This window comes from Ictidomys tridecemlineatus, chromosome 2 (assembly GCF_052094955.1).
Source record: "Ictidomys tridecemlineatus isolate mIctTri1 chromosome 2, mIctTri1.hap1, whole genome shotgun sequence".
Lineage (NCBI taxonomy): Eukaryota > Metazoa > Chordata > Mammalia > Rodentia > Sciuridae > Ictidomys > Ictidomys tridecemlineatus.
This window is the reverse complement of record NC_135478.1, coordinates 93066534-93081276: the sequence shown is the minus strand read 5'-3', so window position 1 is coordinate 93081276 and position 14743 is coordinate 93066534. Positions and strand designations below refer to the sequence as shown.

The 14743-nt window shown below is 47.8% G+C and overlaps 1 protein-coding gene and 1 long non-coding RNA gene across 3 annotated transcripts in view; one reads left to right on the top strand and one right to left on the bottom strand.

The window, feature by feature from the left end:
• Positions 1–5643: 5643 nt before the first annotated feature.
• On the bottom strand, positions 5644–13364 carry LOC120891720 (uncharacterized). Its single transcript, XR_013434867.1, has 5 exons — positions 13125–13364; positions 12273–12341; positions 10598–10656; positions 10186–10262; positions 5644–5784 (listed from the first exon to the last, which is right to left on the bottom strand). It is a non-coding gene; the product is annotated as an uncharacterized LOC120891720 (long non-coding RNA).
• Positions 12956–14743, top strand: part of Cdk2ap1 (cyclin dependent kinase 2 associated protein 1) — a 9803-nt gene continuing 8015 nt past the window's right edge. The window contains exon 1 of one of the 2 annotated variants that reach the window (XM_005329561.5): positions 12956–13184. Coding sequence is in view for 1 of the 2 variants with exons in the window: in XM_078039317.1 (XP_077895443.1) it covers positions 13685–13739 (55 nt within the window). In the remaining variant the exon portion in view is untranslated. Of the gene's footprint in view, positions 13185–13395; positions 13740–14743 lie in introns of those variants that run through there. The other variant, XM_078039317.1, reaches the window with a different exon arrangement.

The following is a 14743-nucleotide window of genomic DNA, read 5'->3' as shown; positions in this document are numbered from 1 at the left end:
GGCCCTGGGCTGGTTTTTGGGGACAGTGGCAATTATCACCCAGGAAGCAAAGATTTTTGTGTGTGTGTGTGGGGGGGGGGTGTTTTATGGTGCTGGGGATAGAACTAGGGCCTTGTGTATTAGAGGCAAGCATTCTACCAAGTAAGCCATATCCCCAGCCCAACATTGGGTTTTTACTTACAGATTTTGCACCTTTAAGAAAAATGTTCCTCTCTAATTTTCAGGAAAGATTGCTGTGAGCACTTCCTGGGCCTTTCCTTCATGTACAAATTTCATTCATTATTATTTAGCTTTGTAGACGAGTTGACATTTGATGTTGTCTGCATTTGGAGACAATTGGGGCCTGTCACAAAGCCTCCCAGCATAAGTTGCCCTGCTGTCTTTTCTGCTCCCAGCAGCAGTTGGCCCAGGTGGTTTGCAGCAGCAGGTGGCAGGGTTCAGCTAGGCTAGATTACCTGTCCAGCAGAGTTGATAAAGGAGGGAAACCTGAGGAGCTGGTTCTTTTTTAATTTTGCAATTTTGGCCTCTTCAGGGCTGAAGGTAGGTCTGCAGGTTCCTTGGGGAGACACAACTGGCTTTTACACTTGCAGCCTTCTAACCCAGACCCTGCCCTGAGCAGGTATCTCTGGCTTGTAGGCACTGAGGGCCTTTCTCATTGTGGCAGTGTTTGTGGCACTGAAGAGGGTAAAGAAGCTGGAGTCTTCCCTCTGGCTCCCAATTAGGGGACAGAGAGAGGTTTTTTCCCACATAGCACATTGTAGTCTCACCACTATGCGGAAAAATCATCCTGTTTGTGATTTTTATACTGAATCTGCAACTACTGATATTATTTTTCAATAGCCACTTGTATCTACCATCAACCATGAGAGGTGTGAAGAGGTATGCTGTATCTCTGCAATAAAACTTTTGCCAGGTTCTACCTCCTTGAGCAAAGGATATTTTCTACGTAGGCGTAGATCTTCCTCCTTTACTAGTCCGACATGGTGCATCTTGAGACGACATCTGGTGGAATCCAAAGACCAGAGGTGGATGTGAACTCTGGGTTGTTTTTGTTCTCTTCTTTCTCTTCAGTCTCCCTTTTTGTGTTGCTGCTCTGTTCAGGAGCGTCAGTGTGGAGGGTACGCACTGTTCTCAGTGATGCTGCACTGCTGCCTCGGATTGTCCTGGGAACACAGTACCAAGCGTCCAGAATCGACTGTCCCCACCATTTTGATATATGTGTAACTAAACATCTGTCTCATGCAATAAAGTGTGTCGGCTGCATCTAGCAACAAGGTTTACTCTTGCAAGTAAAAAGATCAACCATGAAGCAACAAATTCTGTATTTAGGTTTTTGTTTTTCTTTCTTCTTTTTTCTTTTTTTTGTAAAATTCTTAAATAAATAAATGAATATGCTTCTCTCTCAGCTTCTTCGCTTTTGTTGCCCTGTGTCAATGCCATCTTAGTCACCTAGAGAGCTGTTTTCTCTATGGGAGATTTTGGCTTTTTTGTGGGCATTGTGTTTAAATGAGGCAGGAGGATCATGAGTTCAAGGCCAGCCTCAGCCTCTTGATGAGACCCTATCTTAAAAGAGAGGGGTGAGGGCTGGGATTGTAGCTCAGTGGTAGAGTGCTTGCCTACCATGCGTGAGACACTGTTCAATCCCTGGCACCATAAAAAAATAAAGAGAGGGGAGTGAAAATAAGGGTGCCTGGGGATGTGGCTCAATGGTTAAGCACCCCTGGGCTCAATCCTCATACTACCAAAAAAAAAAGTTTTCTGGAGGGTATGGAATTAGGAGAGGAACTGAAATCAGGAATGCAGCAAGGGCCTGGGGACCCTTTAAGGAGGCCATTGACCCCTGAGCCAACACCAAGAAGCTGAATGTCTCTGGGCTGCAGGTGGGTAGGCTGGAAGGGAAAGGCCCGGCACAGATGCACAGGGACTGACCCACAGGGCTAGCCTACTCCCACCCTAGAAGGGAAGTCAGGAAATTGGAAATGGAGGGAAAGCACCACCAGAGAGGGAAGCAGGCTTAAGAGAAGATCTCACTGAGTTGCCATTGCTGAGGATGGCTTTGAACTTTGATCCTCTTGTCTCAGCCTCCTGAGCTGCTGGTATTACAAACAGGAGCCACCACACATGGCCCCCAGGATGAATTCTTAACAATGTTTAGAATGTGGCTAGTTCAGGTTTCTCTGTGGTGTTCTAATGCTTGAGAGAGTTGTATTCAATTTGTAGTTTGAAGTATGTAAGTGAATTTAAACAAATTTATGAATGGTGTTAATATTTAGGGGAATTAAATCTATCAAATATATGGGAGAGCATAATTGAAAAACAGTCAAAGGGAATGTTTTAAATTTCAAATAAAATTTGACAAATACTTGTTGAGCTTGAAGACTAAAAGGAAATTTATGTTTTAAAATTTATGTATAAATTTTTTTTCTCTGGGGATTGAACCCAGGGGTGCTTTACCACTGAGCTCCAGCCCCTCCCCCCTTTTAAGGTTTTATTTTTAATTTTTTAAAAATTGTTGATAGTTGGGGCTTGCGATATAGCTCATTTGGTAGAGTGCTTGCCTAGCATGCACAAGGCCCTGGGTACCAAAAAGAAAAAGAAAAAAAGAACAATAATAAAAGGTGTCTACTTTTAAGAATTTGTTGATAGACCTTTATTTTTTATTTATTTATATGTGGTGCTGAGAATCAAACCCAGTGCCTCATACATGCCAGGTGAGTGTACTGGCAATGAGCCACAACCCCAGCCATATTGTTCATTTTGAGACAGGATTTCATTAAGTTGTGTAGGGCCTCATTAAGTTGCTGAGGCTGGCCTCGAACCTGCAATCCTCCTTCCTCAGTAAGTTTGATAAATTGAGTATTGGCCAGATAAGCTGGCACATGCCTATAATCGCAGCGACTTGGGAGGCAGAAGCAGGAGGATGATAAGTTTAAGACCAGTCTGGGCAACTTAGACCCTGTCTAAAAATAAAGGGTGGGAATATAACTCGGTGGTAAAACACTCCTGGGTTCAATCCCCAGTACCAAAATAAATAATAAAATAAATTGAGTATTAATTTAAATAAAAAATGAGAGATCAAAATTCCAGCAGAGCTTCCACCAACCTCTTGAGTTTTCTTGCTACAGTTTAATATGCTTTGACCTCATTGTCTTCAGTGCTTTCTTTGTCTCCGAGTCAGATTTTAGCTTTGCGGTGTGTTGCCCTGATCTTGGCTCCACAGACTTTTGGCTCTGGCCATTGTGGTGGCGACTGCCCTTGTCAGCACCATCCCTGGCTTACACCCACCAGATCTCACTAGTGTATACTCCCCTCCCATTTGTGACAACCCAGAATGCCTAAGTACCCCATGAGGGGCAAAGTCATCCTTGGGAACCCCATTCGAGCAAGTCAGCCATAAAAAGGCAAAAGCTCATGTCTGTGTTGTGTATGTGTACGCAAGTACACTTTTGTGTGCATTTCATAGAGGACAAATCCCATGAACAAAGGGCGCCACCCCTGAGATACAGAAAATACAAATGTTAGTGGGCTGATGGCTTGGAATGTGTACAATACCATTTCCATAAGTATGAATATTTATCAGCTAGTCATTTGAGAGCATGATGTAAAGAAGCCATCTGTGGAGGCCTTTATGGGGAGAAAGAAGCTAAAAGAAATGTGCAAAGTGCTTATTTTTAGAGTCCAATTCTCTGCAAGTTGGCTTCGTCCTCTGAAAGCTGCCCACTCTGGGTGTCAAGTGTATTACTGGGTTAGGAGAGGCAGTGCCATGCTCTTGAATCCAGATCATTGTTGATTGGAAACTACCACTAAGTACATACAAAGGTAAGATGGCTAGGGCGACACTAACTTAGTCTGAAATACATGATTTTACTTCTTCAGTTGGTGGTTTGCTTGAATAAGTATGAGAGCACGGCAACAGGCAGATGAGAAGGTACAGTGGAAACTGCTTTTCTTCCTGCTCTGTTGCCCCGTTCCCTTTTCCATGCGGACATTCTGTTCAGTTTCTTCTTTTCTCTAGGAACTTTAGAGGGTACATTTTGCAGTCTCAGAAAATGGTCTAACATCTGTTGTTTAGTTCGGTTCCAGGTATGATTTTGTTTTTGCAAAGATTGATGTGAGAGCCCTTGGTTGCTGGAGAAATCCAAACTAGAATAATTAATAAAATTGTAGGGCTGGGGATGTGGCTCAAGCGGTAGCGCGCTCGCCTGGCATGCGTGCGGCCCGGGTTCGATCATCAGCACCACATACAAAGATGTTGTGTCCGCCGAAAACTAAAAAATAAATATTAAAATTCTCTCTCTCAAAAAAAAAAAATAAAATTGTAGGAAGTTAGCTGGACACAGTGGCTCACATCTGTAATCCCAGCAATTCAGGAGGCTGAGGCAGGAGGATTTCACGTTGCAAGCCAGTCTGGGAAATTAGGCAAGACCCTGTCTCAAAAATAATTTAAAAGGGAATGTAGCTCAGTAGTAAAGTGATCCTGGGTTCAACCCTCAGTGTTTTCTTTTTAATTTTTTTCTTAATTTTTTAGTTTTAGGTGGACACAATCTTTACTTTTTTATTTTTATGTGGTGCTAAGGATCAAACCCAGTGCCTCACACGTGCCAGATAAGCACACTATCACTTGAGCCATATCTCTAGCCCAAATTTTAATTTTTTTAAAAATATTTTTTAGTTAATAGATGGACACAATACCTTTATTTATTTATCTTTATGTGGTGCTGAGGGTCAAACCTAGGACTTCACACATGCTAGGCAGCATTCTACTGCTGAGCCACAACCCCAGCCCAAACCCTTAATATTTAAAAAAAAACGGGGGGCGGGGGGGCTGGGGATGTGGCTCAAGCAGTAACGTGCTCGCCTGGCATGCGTGGGGCCCGGGTTCAATCCTCAGCACCACATACCAACAAAGATGTTGTATCCGCCGAGAACTAAAAAATAAATATTTAAAAAAAAAAAAAAGGAAATCCAGCAGCATTAACCTGCAGCCAAAAGTAAAGTGTTTGGGGTTGGGTTGAGGTGTGGCTCAATGGTAGAGCACTTGCTTAACATATCCAGGATCTTGAGCTCCATCCCAGCCCCGCCCTTTGTGGGGGGGAGATCCCATCTTCATATGGATATATGAAGATGTGCAGGCACACACACACTGAAAGCTGTGGAAACAGAAAGCTAGACAAATCAGTGTCAATGCAGGAATTGAGAGCTTTGTATTATTTACTTCAATTTAGGACTAGAGATGAAAAATGGAAACTTTGAGGAGTCTATTCCCACCAAAACCTTTTTTTTCGAAGTGCTGGGGACATGCACATGCCGTCAAGTCCTCTACCACTGGGCCACATCCCAGCCCTGGGGATGGGTGTTACGTCCTCATGTTTGCATGTCCCATCTCTGGCTTTCTATCCATAGGAAATCAACTTAAGAAAACCCTTGCTGGGTGTACCCCTGTAATCCCAGGAACTCAAAAGGCTGAGGCAGGAGGATTGAAAGTTTGAGGCTAGCCTCAGCAATTTAGGGAGACCCTGTTTCAAAATAAGTAAAAAGGGCTTGGGATGTGGCTCAATGGCCAAGGGCCCATGGTACCACAAAACAAAACACTATTTCATTCAGCGTTTTCAATGCTGTGACTAAAGGATCTGACCAGAACAATTCTAGAGGAGGAAAATTTTATTTGAGGGCTCACAGTTTCAGAGATCTTAGTCCATAGAAGGCTGGCTCCATTCTTCAGAGCTCCAGGTGAGGCTGAACATCCTGACAGTGGCAGAGGGAAGCAAGTCACTTCAGGGTGACCTGGAGGCAGAGAAACTCCACTTGTCCAGAGATACCACTTCAGTTACCACTCAAGTAACCCCTGTCTGGGGATTAATCACTGACTGGGTTGACTCTTGACGGCCCAGTCATCACTCCTCTGAACCTTCCTCATTGTCTCCTGTGAGTTTTGGGGACACCTCACATCCAAGCCATTAACACACTCTGTTGTCTGTGGGTCAAATCCCGCCCACCACCTGTTAACTGCCTGGCCTTGAAAGCTAGGAGTGGCTTTGACGTTTTGAAATTGTTGGGGAGAAAAAGATGATTTTATAATGTGAAATTACGTGAATTTCAAGTTTCAGTATCATAAATCAAGTTTCCTTGGAAGGCAGCCATGCCTGTCCTTTTGTGTATTGTTTGTGGCCCCTTGAGAGCTACAGTGGCAGAGCTTTGTGGTTAAAAAGCTCAATGGCTTACAAACAGTATTTGTTATCGGGCCTTTCCCATAAAATGCTGGCTGGCTGGAGCCCACCCAGGGATTTAGGAAAAAAAAAAAAAAGTTGGTTCTAGGTCTAAAAACAGATGTGATGGCAGAAACAAAACTGAAAATGTGTAAATTTTGAGAGTCAACCTCTGATTAAAAGTCTGATGAGGGGACTGGGGATGTGGCTCAAGCGGTAGCGCACTTGCCTGGCATGCGTGCAGCCCGGGTTCAATCCTCAACACTCATACAAACAAAGATGTTGTGTCCGCCGAAAACTAAAAAATAAATATTAAAATTCTCTCCACCCCCTTCTCTCTCTCAAAAAAAAAAAAAAAAACTGTTGAGGCTGGGTAGGATGGTGCACACTATAATCCCAGCTGCTCTGGACACTGAGGCAGGAGGATCACAAATTCAAGGCCAGTTTGGGCAGCAAGACCCATCTTTTTATTTTTTTAAGTATATTTTTTAGTTATAGGTGGACACAATATATTTTATTTTTAGGTGGTTGCCGGGTTTCTGTTCTCACGACTAAAAGGCTCAGGGGTCACTCTAGTTAAACTGGGCTAATTGGGCTGCACGAAATAACCACACAAGAGACACAAATACCTTTTTCTTTGGGGTTGCTGTGATGGCTCCTCTGACCTTAAGGGTCCACAGAAAGAGAGAGAGCGAGAGCCCATGCTGACCCTTTTTATTAAGGGAAGCTATTCAAACGAGGCAAGGGGTCAGGTTTCAGGGGGCTGAGTCTATCTTCATGATGTCCACTGTCAGCAGGTTGACTGACACCTGGGTAGACCACACCCAAGGGCACAGTAAGAGGAGGAGACACACACAAGGCACTTCCATGGAAGATTTTATCCTAAACCGGGCAAGGGGTTATATTACAAAGGAATAGTTGAGCATAGCTTCACCCATGGGCTGTAGCAAGACATACCCATTTCTGTGACTGAGCACCTCAGCACCCAGCTGGGGAGTGTAATTCAGTCACCCATAAGGTTGGTCTCCCACAGGTGGTGCTGAGGATTGAACCCAGGGCCTTACACGTGCTAGGCGAGTGCTCTGCCTCTCAGCCCCAGCCCCATGAGACCCATCTTAAAAACAAGACCTGCCTTGAAGGTGAGCGCATGTTGGAGCACTTGCCAGCATAGTTTCTTAGGTCAGTGATCTCTAAACTTTTTTGATCCAATTGCAGGGTACAGGGGGAGCAAGGCACTGTAGCACTTGCCTGTAATCCCAGTGACTTGGGAAGCTGAGGCAAGAGGATCGCAAGTTGAAGGCCAACCTCAGCAACTTAGCAAAATGCTGTCTCAAATTAAAAGGGGGTTGGGTTGGGGCTGTGGCTCAGTGGAAGAGTGCTTGCCTAGCATATGTGAGGCATTGGGTTCAATTCTCAGCACCACATATAAATAAATAAAGTCTATTGACAACTATTAAACAAAATTATAAGGGTTGGGTGCGGTGATGCATGCCTGTAATCCCTGCAGTTAGGGAAGCTGAGGCAGGAGGATCCTGAGTTCAAAGCCAGCCTCAGCAATAATGAGGCACTAAGCAACTCAGACCCTGTGTCTAAATAAAATACAAAGTAGTGCTGGGGATGGGGCTCAGTGGTTTAGAACTCCTGAATTCAATCCCTGATACAAAAAGAAGGAAAGAGAGCTGCTTAGGTGAGTTTTGTATATCGACAGTATTTAGCCACTTCCCCTTTGACAGTTTATAACTCTTAGAGGAGAAAGGGGGGAAAATCCCAATTCTTTTTGAAGCCTAATGAGGTGAGTTGAATGGTTTCCCCACCAAAGGGGTAGATGTAACTTTATGTGAAAAAAGATGTAACTCATTTAAGGATCTCCAGATGAGATCAGCCCAGTCTAGTATGCGCCCCTAATTCCAGAGAAAAGTAGAGGACACTCAGGGAGGAAGGCCATGTGAGGGAAGGTAAAGGCAGGCTGGAGTGAGGTGGCCACACACCTGGGGCCACCACAAGTTTAAGGAGGCAAAGAATCTTCCCACAGCCTTCAGAGAGAGAGAAACTCCACTTGTCCAGAGATTATTCTCCAGCCTGGAGAATAATAAGTGAATGAAGTAGGGGTAAGGCGATGATCCCAATGTGGTAGGTGAGAGGATAACTAAATAATACACCATGGCTAGAATGGGTCCCCTCCCTGCCTCCTTCCTTTTCTCAGTATTGGGGGTTGAATCCAGGGGCACTTTACCACTGAACTACATCCCCAGCCCTTTTTATTTTATTATTTTGAGACAGGATCTTGCTGAGTTGTTAAGGCTGGCCTAGAACTTGTGATTCTCTTGCCTCAGCCTCCCAAGTAACAGGGATTACAGGCATGTGCCACTGTGCCTGATTAGAATATGTTTCTGGACAACATGGGGACTGTCCTTCCCAACTGCCCCTAGAATACTGTCTATCAGTGGATGGTACACACATACATACACACACACATATACGTGACGATATTGATTCTATCTCTAGGACTCTATCTCCAGAAGAATTGAAAACATGTTTACACAGAAACAAAGAGGAAGACACATGGTCTCTCATTAGATGCAAAAAAAAAAGCATTTTACAAAAGGGAACATCTTTTCATGATAAAAAAAAATCAGTCAAAAAATAGGAATTGAGGGCTGGGCATGTGGCTCAAGCGGTAGTGCGCTCGCCTGGCATGCGTGCGGCCCGGGTTCGATCCTCAGCACCACATACAAAGATGTTAAAAATAAATATTAAAAAAAAAGTAGGAATTGAAGGGAACTTCATAAAGGACATCTACGAAGAGCCCACATATAACATTGCACTTAATGACAAAAACCATCGTTACCCTCTGATCAAGAATAAGACAAGGGGGCTGGGGATGTGGCTCAAGCGGCAGCACGCTCGCCTGGCATGTGTGCGGCCCGGGTTCGATCCTCAGCACCACATACCAACAAAGATGTTGTGTCCGCCGAGAACTAAAAAATAAATATTAAAAAAAAAAGAATAAGACAAGGATGTCTGCTATTGCAGCCACTTCTGTAAACATTGTACTGGAGGTTCTGGTGAGGACAGTTGGGGGAGAAGGAGAAATAGAAGGCATCCAACTGGAATCGAAGAAGTAAAACTGTCTCCATTTGCAGATAACTCGACCTTACACACAGAGAACCTGGTGAGCCAGGGACAGTGTTGCACCCCTGTAATCCCAACGACTTGGGAGATTGAGGCAGGAGGATGGCAAGTTTGAGGCCAGCCTCAGGAACTTAGCAAGACCTTGTTTCAAAATAAAAAGGACTGGGGGAAGTAGTTCCATAGTAGAAAACCCCTGGGTTCAATCCCCAGAATTAGAAAAAGAAACCCCTGAAGATTCACGCATATACTGTTAGAGCTAGCAAGTGAGTTCAGTTCACATCTCTTGTGGGATACAAGATCATCATTAAAAAAAAAAAATCAGTTGTACTTCTACACACAGCATTGAATAGTCCAAAATGAAATTAAGAGAATGGTTGCATTTATAATAGCATCAAAAACAACGAAATACTAAGCCAGGCATGGTGGTGTGTGCCTGCAGACTCAGCCACTTGGGAGCTAAGGTGGGCTTTCCAGCCAGCCTGCTTTAGGAATAAATTTAACCAAACAAGTAAAAGTCTTGCATACTGTGAGCTACAGAACATCATCAAAATTTTAAAAAATTAAGAGAAATCAATGGAAAGACATTCTGTGTTTATGGTTTGAAAGACCTGGTACTGTGATTAAGTGGCTAAGGTGTAGCCCAGTGGTAGAGCACTTGCCTAGCATGCTTAAGGTCCTGGATTTGATCCCTAACACCTCCCCCTGAAAAAAAATATGAAGATAACCATACTCCCTAAATTGAGGCTGATTTAGTATAAGCTCAAATTTTTCTTATGTGGATAACCTGGTCCTGAAACTCATGTGGAAATAAATGCAAGGAATGAAAGCTGGGTGCGATGGCACATACCTGTAATCCCAGCAACTCAGAAGGCAGTGGCAGGAGGATCAAAAGTTTGAGGCCAGCCTCAGAAACTTAGTGATGCCCTAAGCAAGATGATAACCGTTTCAAAAAATAAAAAGGATTAGTGATGCAGCTCAGTGGTAAAGCACCTCTGGGTTCAATACCCAGTACACACCCCCCCCAAAAAAATTGTGACCCATAGAATGGGAAAAATATCCCATAACCATTGAGAGTATAGCATGGGGGGATTGGGGCTGTGGCTCAGTGGCAGAGCGCTTGTCTCGAACATGTGAGGCACTGGGTTCAGTCCTTAGGACCACATACAAATAAATAAACAAAATAAAGATATTGTGTCCATGTATACAACTAAACAAACAAACAAAATGAGTATAGTATCATTCATCGTGGTGGTACACACCTGTGATCTCTGTGGCTTGGGAGGCTCAGGCAGGAGGATTGCAAGTTCAAAGCCAGCCTCTGTAACAGCAAGGTACAAAGCAACTCAGTGAGACCCTGTCTCTAAATAAAATACTAAAAAGGGCTGGGGATGTAGCTCAGTGGTCAAGTGCCCCTGAATTCAATCCCTGGTACCTCCCCCTAAAGAGTCTGGTATCCACAATGTATAGAATTCTTACAATTCAGCATAGTAAGACACATATCCCAATCAAAAGTGGGCAACTGCCAGCTGCAGTGGGACAGGCCTGTAATCCCAGCCCTCCGGAGGCTGAGACAGGAGAATCACAAGTTCAAAGCCAGCCTCAGCAATGGCAAGGGGCTAAGCAACTCAGTGAGACCCTGTCTCTAAATAAAATTAAAATAGGGCTGAGGAGGTGGCTCAGTGGTTGAGTGCCCCTGAGTTCAATCTCCAGTACCAAAAAAAAAAAAAAAGTGGGCAAGGAATCAAAATAGAAGTTCCCTCCCCCAAGGAAGACATGCAAATGATCAGTAGGCACCTGAAAAGATGCCTGGGTCACTATTCAAGAGGAAAATAGAAATCAAAGCCACAAGGAGATAACAGCTCTCACCCACTAGGGTACTTAAAAAGAAAAAAGAAAAAGCTATTAGGAAATTCGGAAGCACTGGTGTTGATGTGGAGAAATTGGAATCCTACACTGCTGGTGAGAATGTGAAAGGGTACATCCACTAAGGAAAGGAGCTTGATAGTTCTCCAAAGGTTAAAGATGCCAGGTGTGGGGTATAGATGCCACCTGTAAGCCCAGCGACTGGGGAGAATGAGACAGGAGGATCACAAGTTGGAGGCCAGTCACTCAGTGACTTAGTGAGAGCTTGTCTCAAAAAATTAAAAGGGCAGGAGCTGGGCACAGTGGTTCATGCCTGTAATCCCAGTGACTTGAGAGGCAGAGGCAGCCTCAGCAACAGAGAGGCTCTAAGCAACTCAGTGAGACCCTGTCTCTAAATAAAATACAACAAACAAACAAACAAAAAACAGCTGAGGACATGGCTCAGTGGTTGAGTACCCCTGAGTTTAGTCCCCAGTACCCAGTACCCCTTCCCCCCACAAAAAGGGCAGGGGACTTAGGCCAATAATAGAGTGTCCCCCAGTTTAATCCTCTGTAACATACACCCACACCCACACCCACCACCCGAGTGACTATATTAATTGATTCCATTTCTATGACTCTATCTCCAGAAGAATTGAAAACATGTTTACACAGAAACTTGTATACAGATGTTCACAGCAGTAGCAGTGACTCAAATGTCCATAGATTTATGAAGAAACAAAAGGCTATGTCTATACAAAGGAATATTACTTAGTCATAAAAAGCAGCCAGAGTACTGACACATGCTACAATGTGGATGAAACATGAGAACAAGACACAAAGTATCTTCCCCAGGAGGCCTACACCCACCCCTTTGCTGTTGTCTTTTCTCTAGTGATTCCTTAGAAGTTCCAGCACATCTTGCAAGTACTCAACAGAAATATCCATAGGCATCAGAAAACAGCCTTTGCCATCACTGCTGCTAAGGGTGCGGGGCAAGGATGTGCTCCTCTGTTGAGGAAAGCAGATGTTGACCTCATCAAGAAGGCTGGAGGGGGGCTGGGGATGTGGCTCAAGCGGTAGCGCGCTCACCTGGCATGCATGCGCCCGGGTTCAATCTTCAGCACCACATACAGACAAAGATGTTGTGTCCGCCAAATACTAAAAAATATTTTTAAAAAATTAAAATCTAAATGTAAAATTACATATTAGCTTGTGTAAAAGGGGTGGCATTGACTTCTTCATGAGATAAAATGTCACTGAGCAGCCTTCCCTAGAGCTGGCCTGAAGCTGAGCAGGGGAGCTGGCCAAGCTGGGGAGGGAGTGTCTCCTGCACCTTTAGCCCTAAAAGGGAAGGAGGGAAGGCCTGGGCGGGTGTTGCCTTCCTTCTTGGGCAGAGAGGTTGACGCCTTTGTCACTAGATTCAGAGATGATGTTTGAATGTGACTAATTAAAAAAACCTGCAAACCATGGCGATTAAAACAACATAAAAGGGTGGGCGTTTTATGTAATTCGAGGAGCATTACTATTCAGACAGAACTCCAAAATATAGTACCTTGGGGAGGTTATTCATCTAACCCTAAATATGTTCAGTCCCATCCGGGGATGGGTGGGGGGTGGGGTGGGGTAGAAGGAGGGTCAGAAAATGCAACGAACTCCAGGGGAGCAGAAACTTGGACAAGTTCCTCTCTGGTTCCCTCAGCGCCTAGCACGGTGCCTGGCATACAGAAGGCACTCCCCCTAAATCCTGGCACGAGTTAACGTGCAAAATTACGTGGTCGCGAGGGCGAATGTTCCGGAGGAGGAGGCCCCTCGCTTTTGTCAGCCTCAAAGGAGTCTGAGGTCCCCAAAGGGTTAAAAACCACTTAATACAGGCAGGGACATGAAATTTATTCGAAATCAATGTCAGGAACGGGCTATTCTAATCCTGGGGCACAGCCAGACCTGGGCATCTGGAATAATCTACGTGCTTGAGAGAAGACGGGTCGCCACCATTTTCTCCAGGTAATTTTCCACCCCTGCCCCCACAGTCCCCAAAAAAGTACTTCTCGGGTCCCGCTGGCTCCCTGGGAAGGGGCAGGGGCGCGCGGGCGGCGGCGGGGGGCGCGGGCCGGCACCGCCAGGACCCCAGCCCCCCAAACTTTGGCAAGTTGCGGGCGCCGGGCGCCGCCGGAGGCGCGGGGCGCGGCCGCGGGCGGAGCCGCCCCCTGACGCCGCCGCCCCTCCCGGCCGGGCCGGCCCCGCTGGCTCGGCTCAAAGTTTGCGGCCGCCCCTGCGCCGCGCGCCCGATGTATGGGTGATATACTGCGGCGGTGTCAGGGTGAGGGACGGCCATATTTGCCGGTGCGGCCCGAGCCGTCAACAACAAAAAGTGCGCGGGCGCTCGGCGGGCGCTCGGACGGGCGCGGGGACGCGGGGGCCGCCGCGCCGCTGCCCGGCCTCGCCGCCGCCGCCGCCGTCGCGGCCTGGCCCGGCTGCGCCCGGCGCGCCCGCCGCCCGGGGGGATGTCGTACAAGCCGAACTTGGCCGCGCACATGCCCGCCGCCGCCCTCAACGCCGGTAAGTGAGCGCGCCCGGGCCGCGCCCCAAGTGCCGCCAAGTTGGGGGCCCGCGCGCGCGGCCCTGCCCGGCGTGCCCCGGGGCTCCGCGGCAGCCGGGGGCGGCGGGCGGCGGGTCCCAGCCGGGGCGGCGCGGGCCGCCGCCATGATCCCCACGCCGCGCCGCCAAAGTTGGCTGGTGCGCCCCGCGCTCAGCGGCCGGGGCCGGGGCCGGGCGGCCGCGGGGACCCACGCCGGCGGCCGCGGGCGCGGGGCGCCGGGCGGGGGAGGCTTTCTCTCGCTCCTTTTTCCTCCGGCTTTTGGGCGGCTCGGCGAGGGCCCCTGCCGGCGGGAGGCGGGAGCAGCCGCGCGGGGGGCGCGGGGCGCAGGCCGGCTGCGGGAGCGCGTGCGGGGCCGGGCCGCGCGTGGGCAGGGCGGGGGCGGCCAGGTGCACGGGGCCGCGGGAGGGGCTGGGGGCGCGGGCGGCGGGAACTCGTGGCAGGGGCCGCGGCCTGGGCGGGCGCTGGGGGAAAGAAGTTGGCGGAGAGGCGCGGCTGCGGGGGCCTGCGGGCGTGAGGGGGCAGCGGAGCCCGGGTCTGCGGGGTCTGCGTCCCGGAGCCGCCGCGTCTGCGCCCCCAGGGCCACTCTGCAAAAGGTCGAGGGGCTCCTCTCCCACCCGGGCTGGCGTTGAGCGCTCTGGGAAACTCCTCCAGAAGTTGTCAGGCAGCTCTAGGCTGTACCCAGGGATTGGCCCCAAGCACTGAGGGAGCCTTGGGGAGGGGTGTGAAACCGTGGCCTTCAGGGGTGACCGGCTTTGGGGCCCTCTCCAGGGCCCCTTCTCCTGAGGCACTTGGCTGAGAATGAACTTAAAAAGCGAGGTGCGTTGGGGGTGGGGCATGTGGAGAGGGCAAAGGGTCTGGAGGAGCTAGGGGACTTGCCAGGCTGGTCAAAAATGCCACGCTGGCGGCTGGCTTCAAGTTCAGGGCCTTGCCTGCAATCATTGATTCCAGCACTCTAAAATTCCCA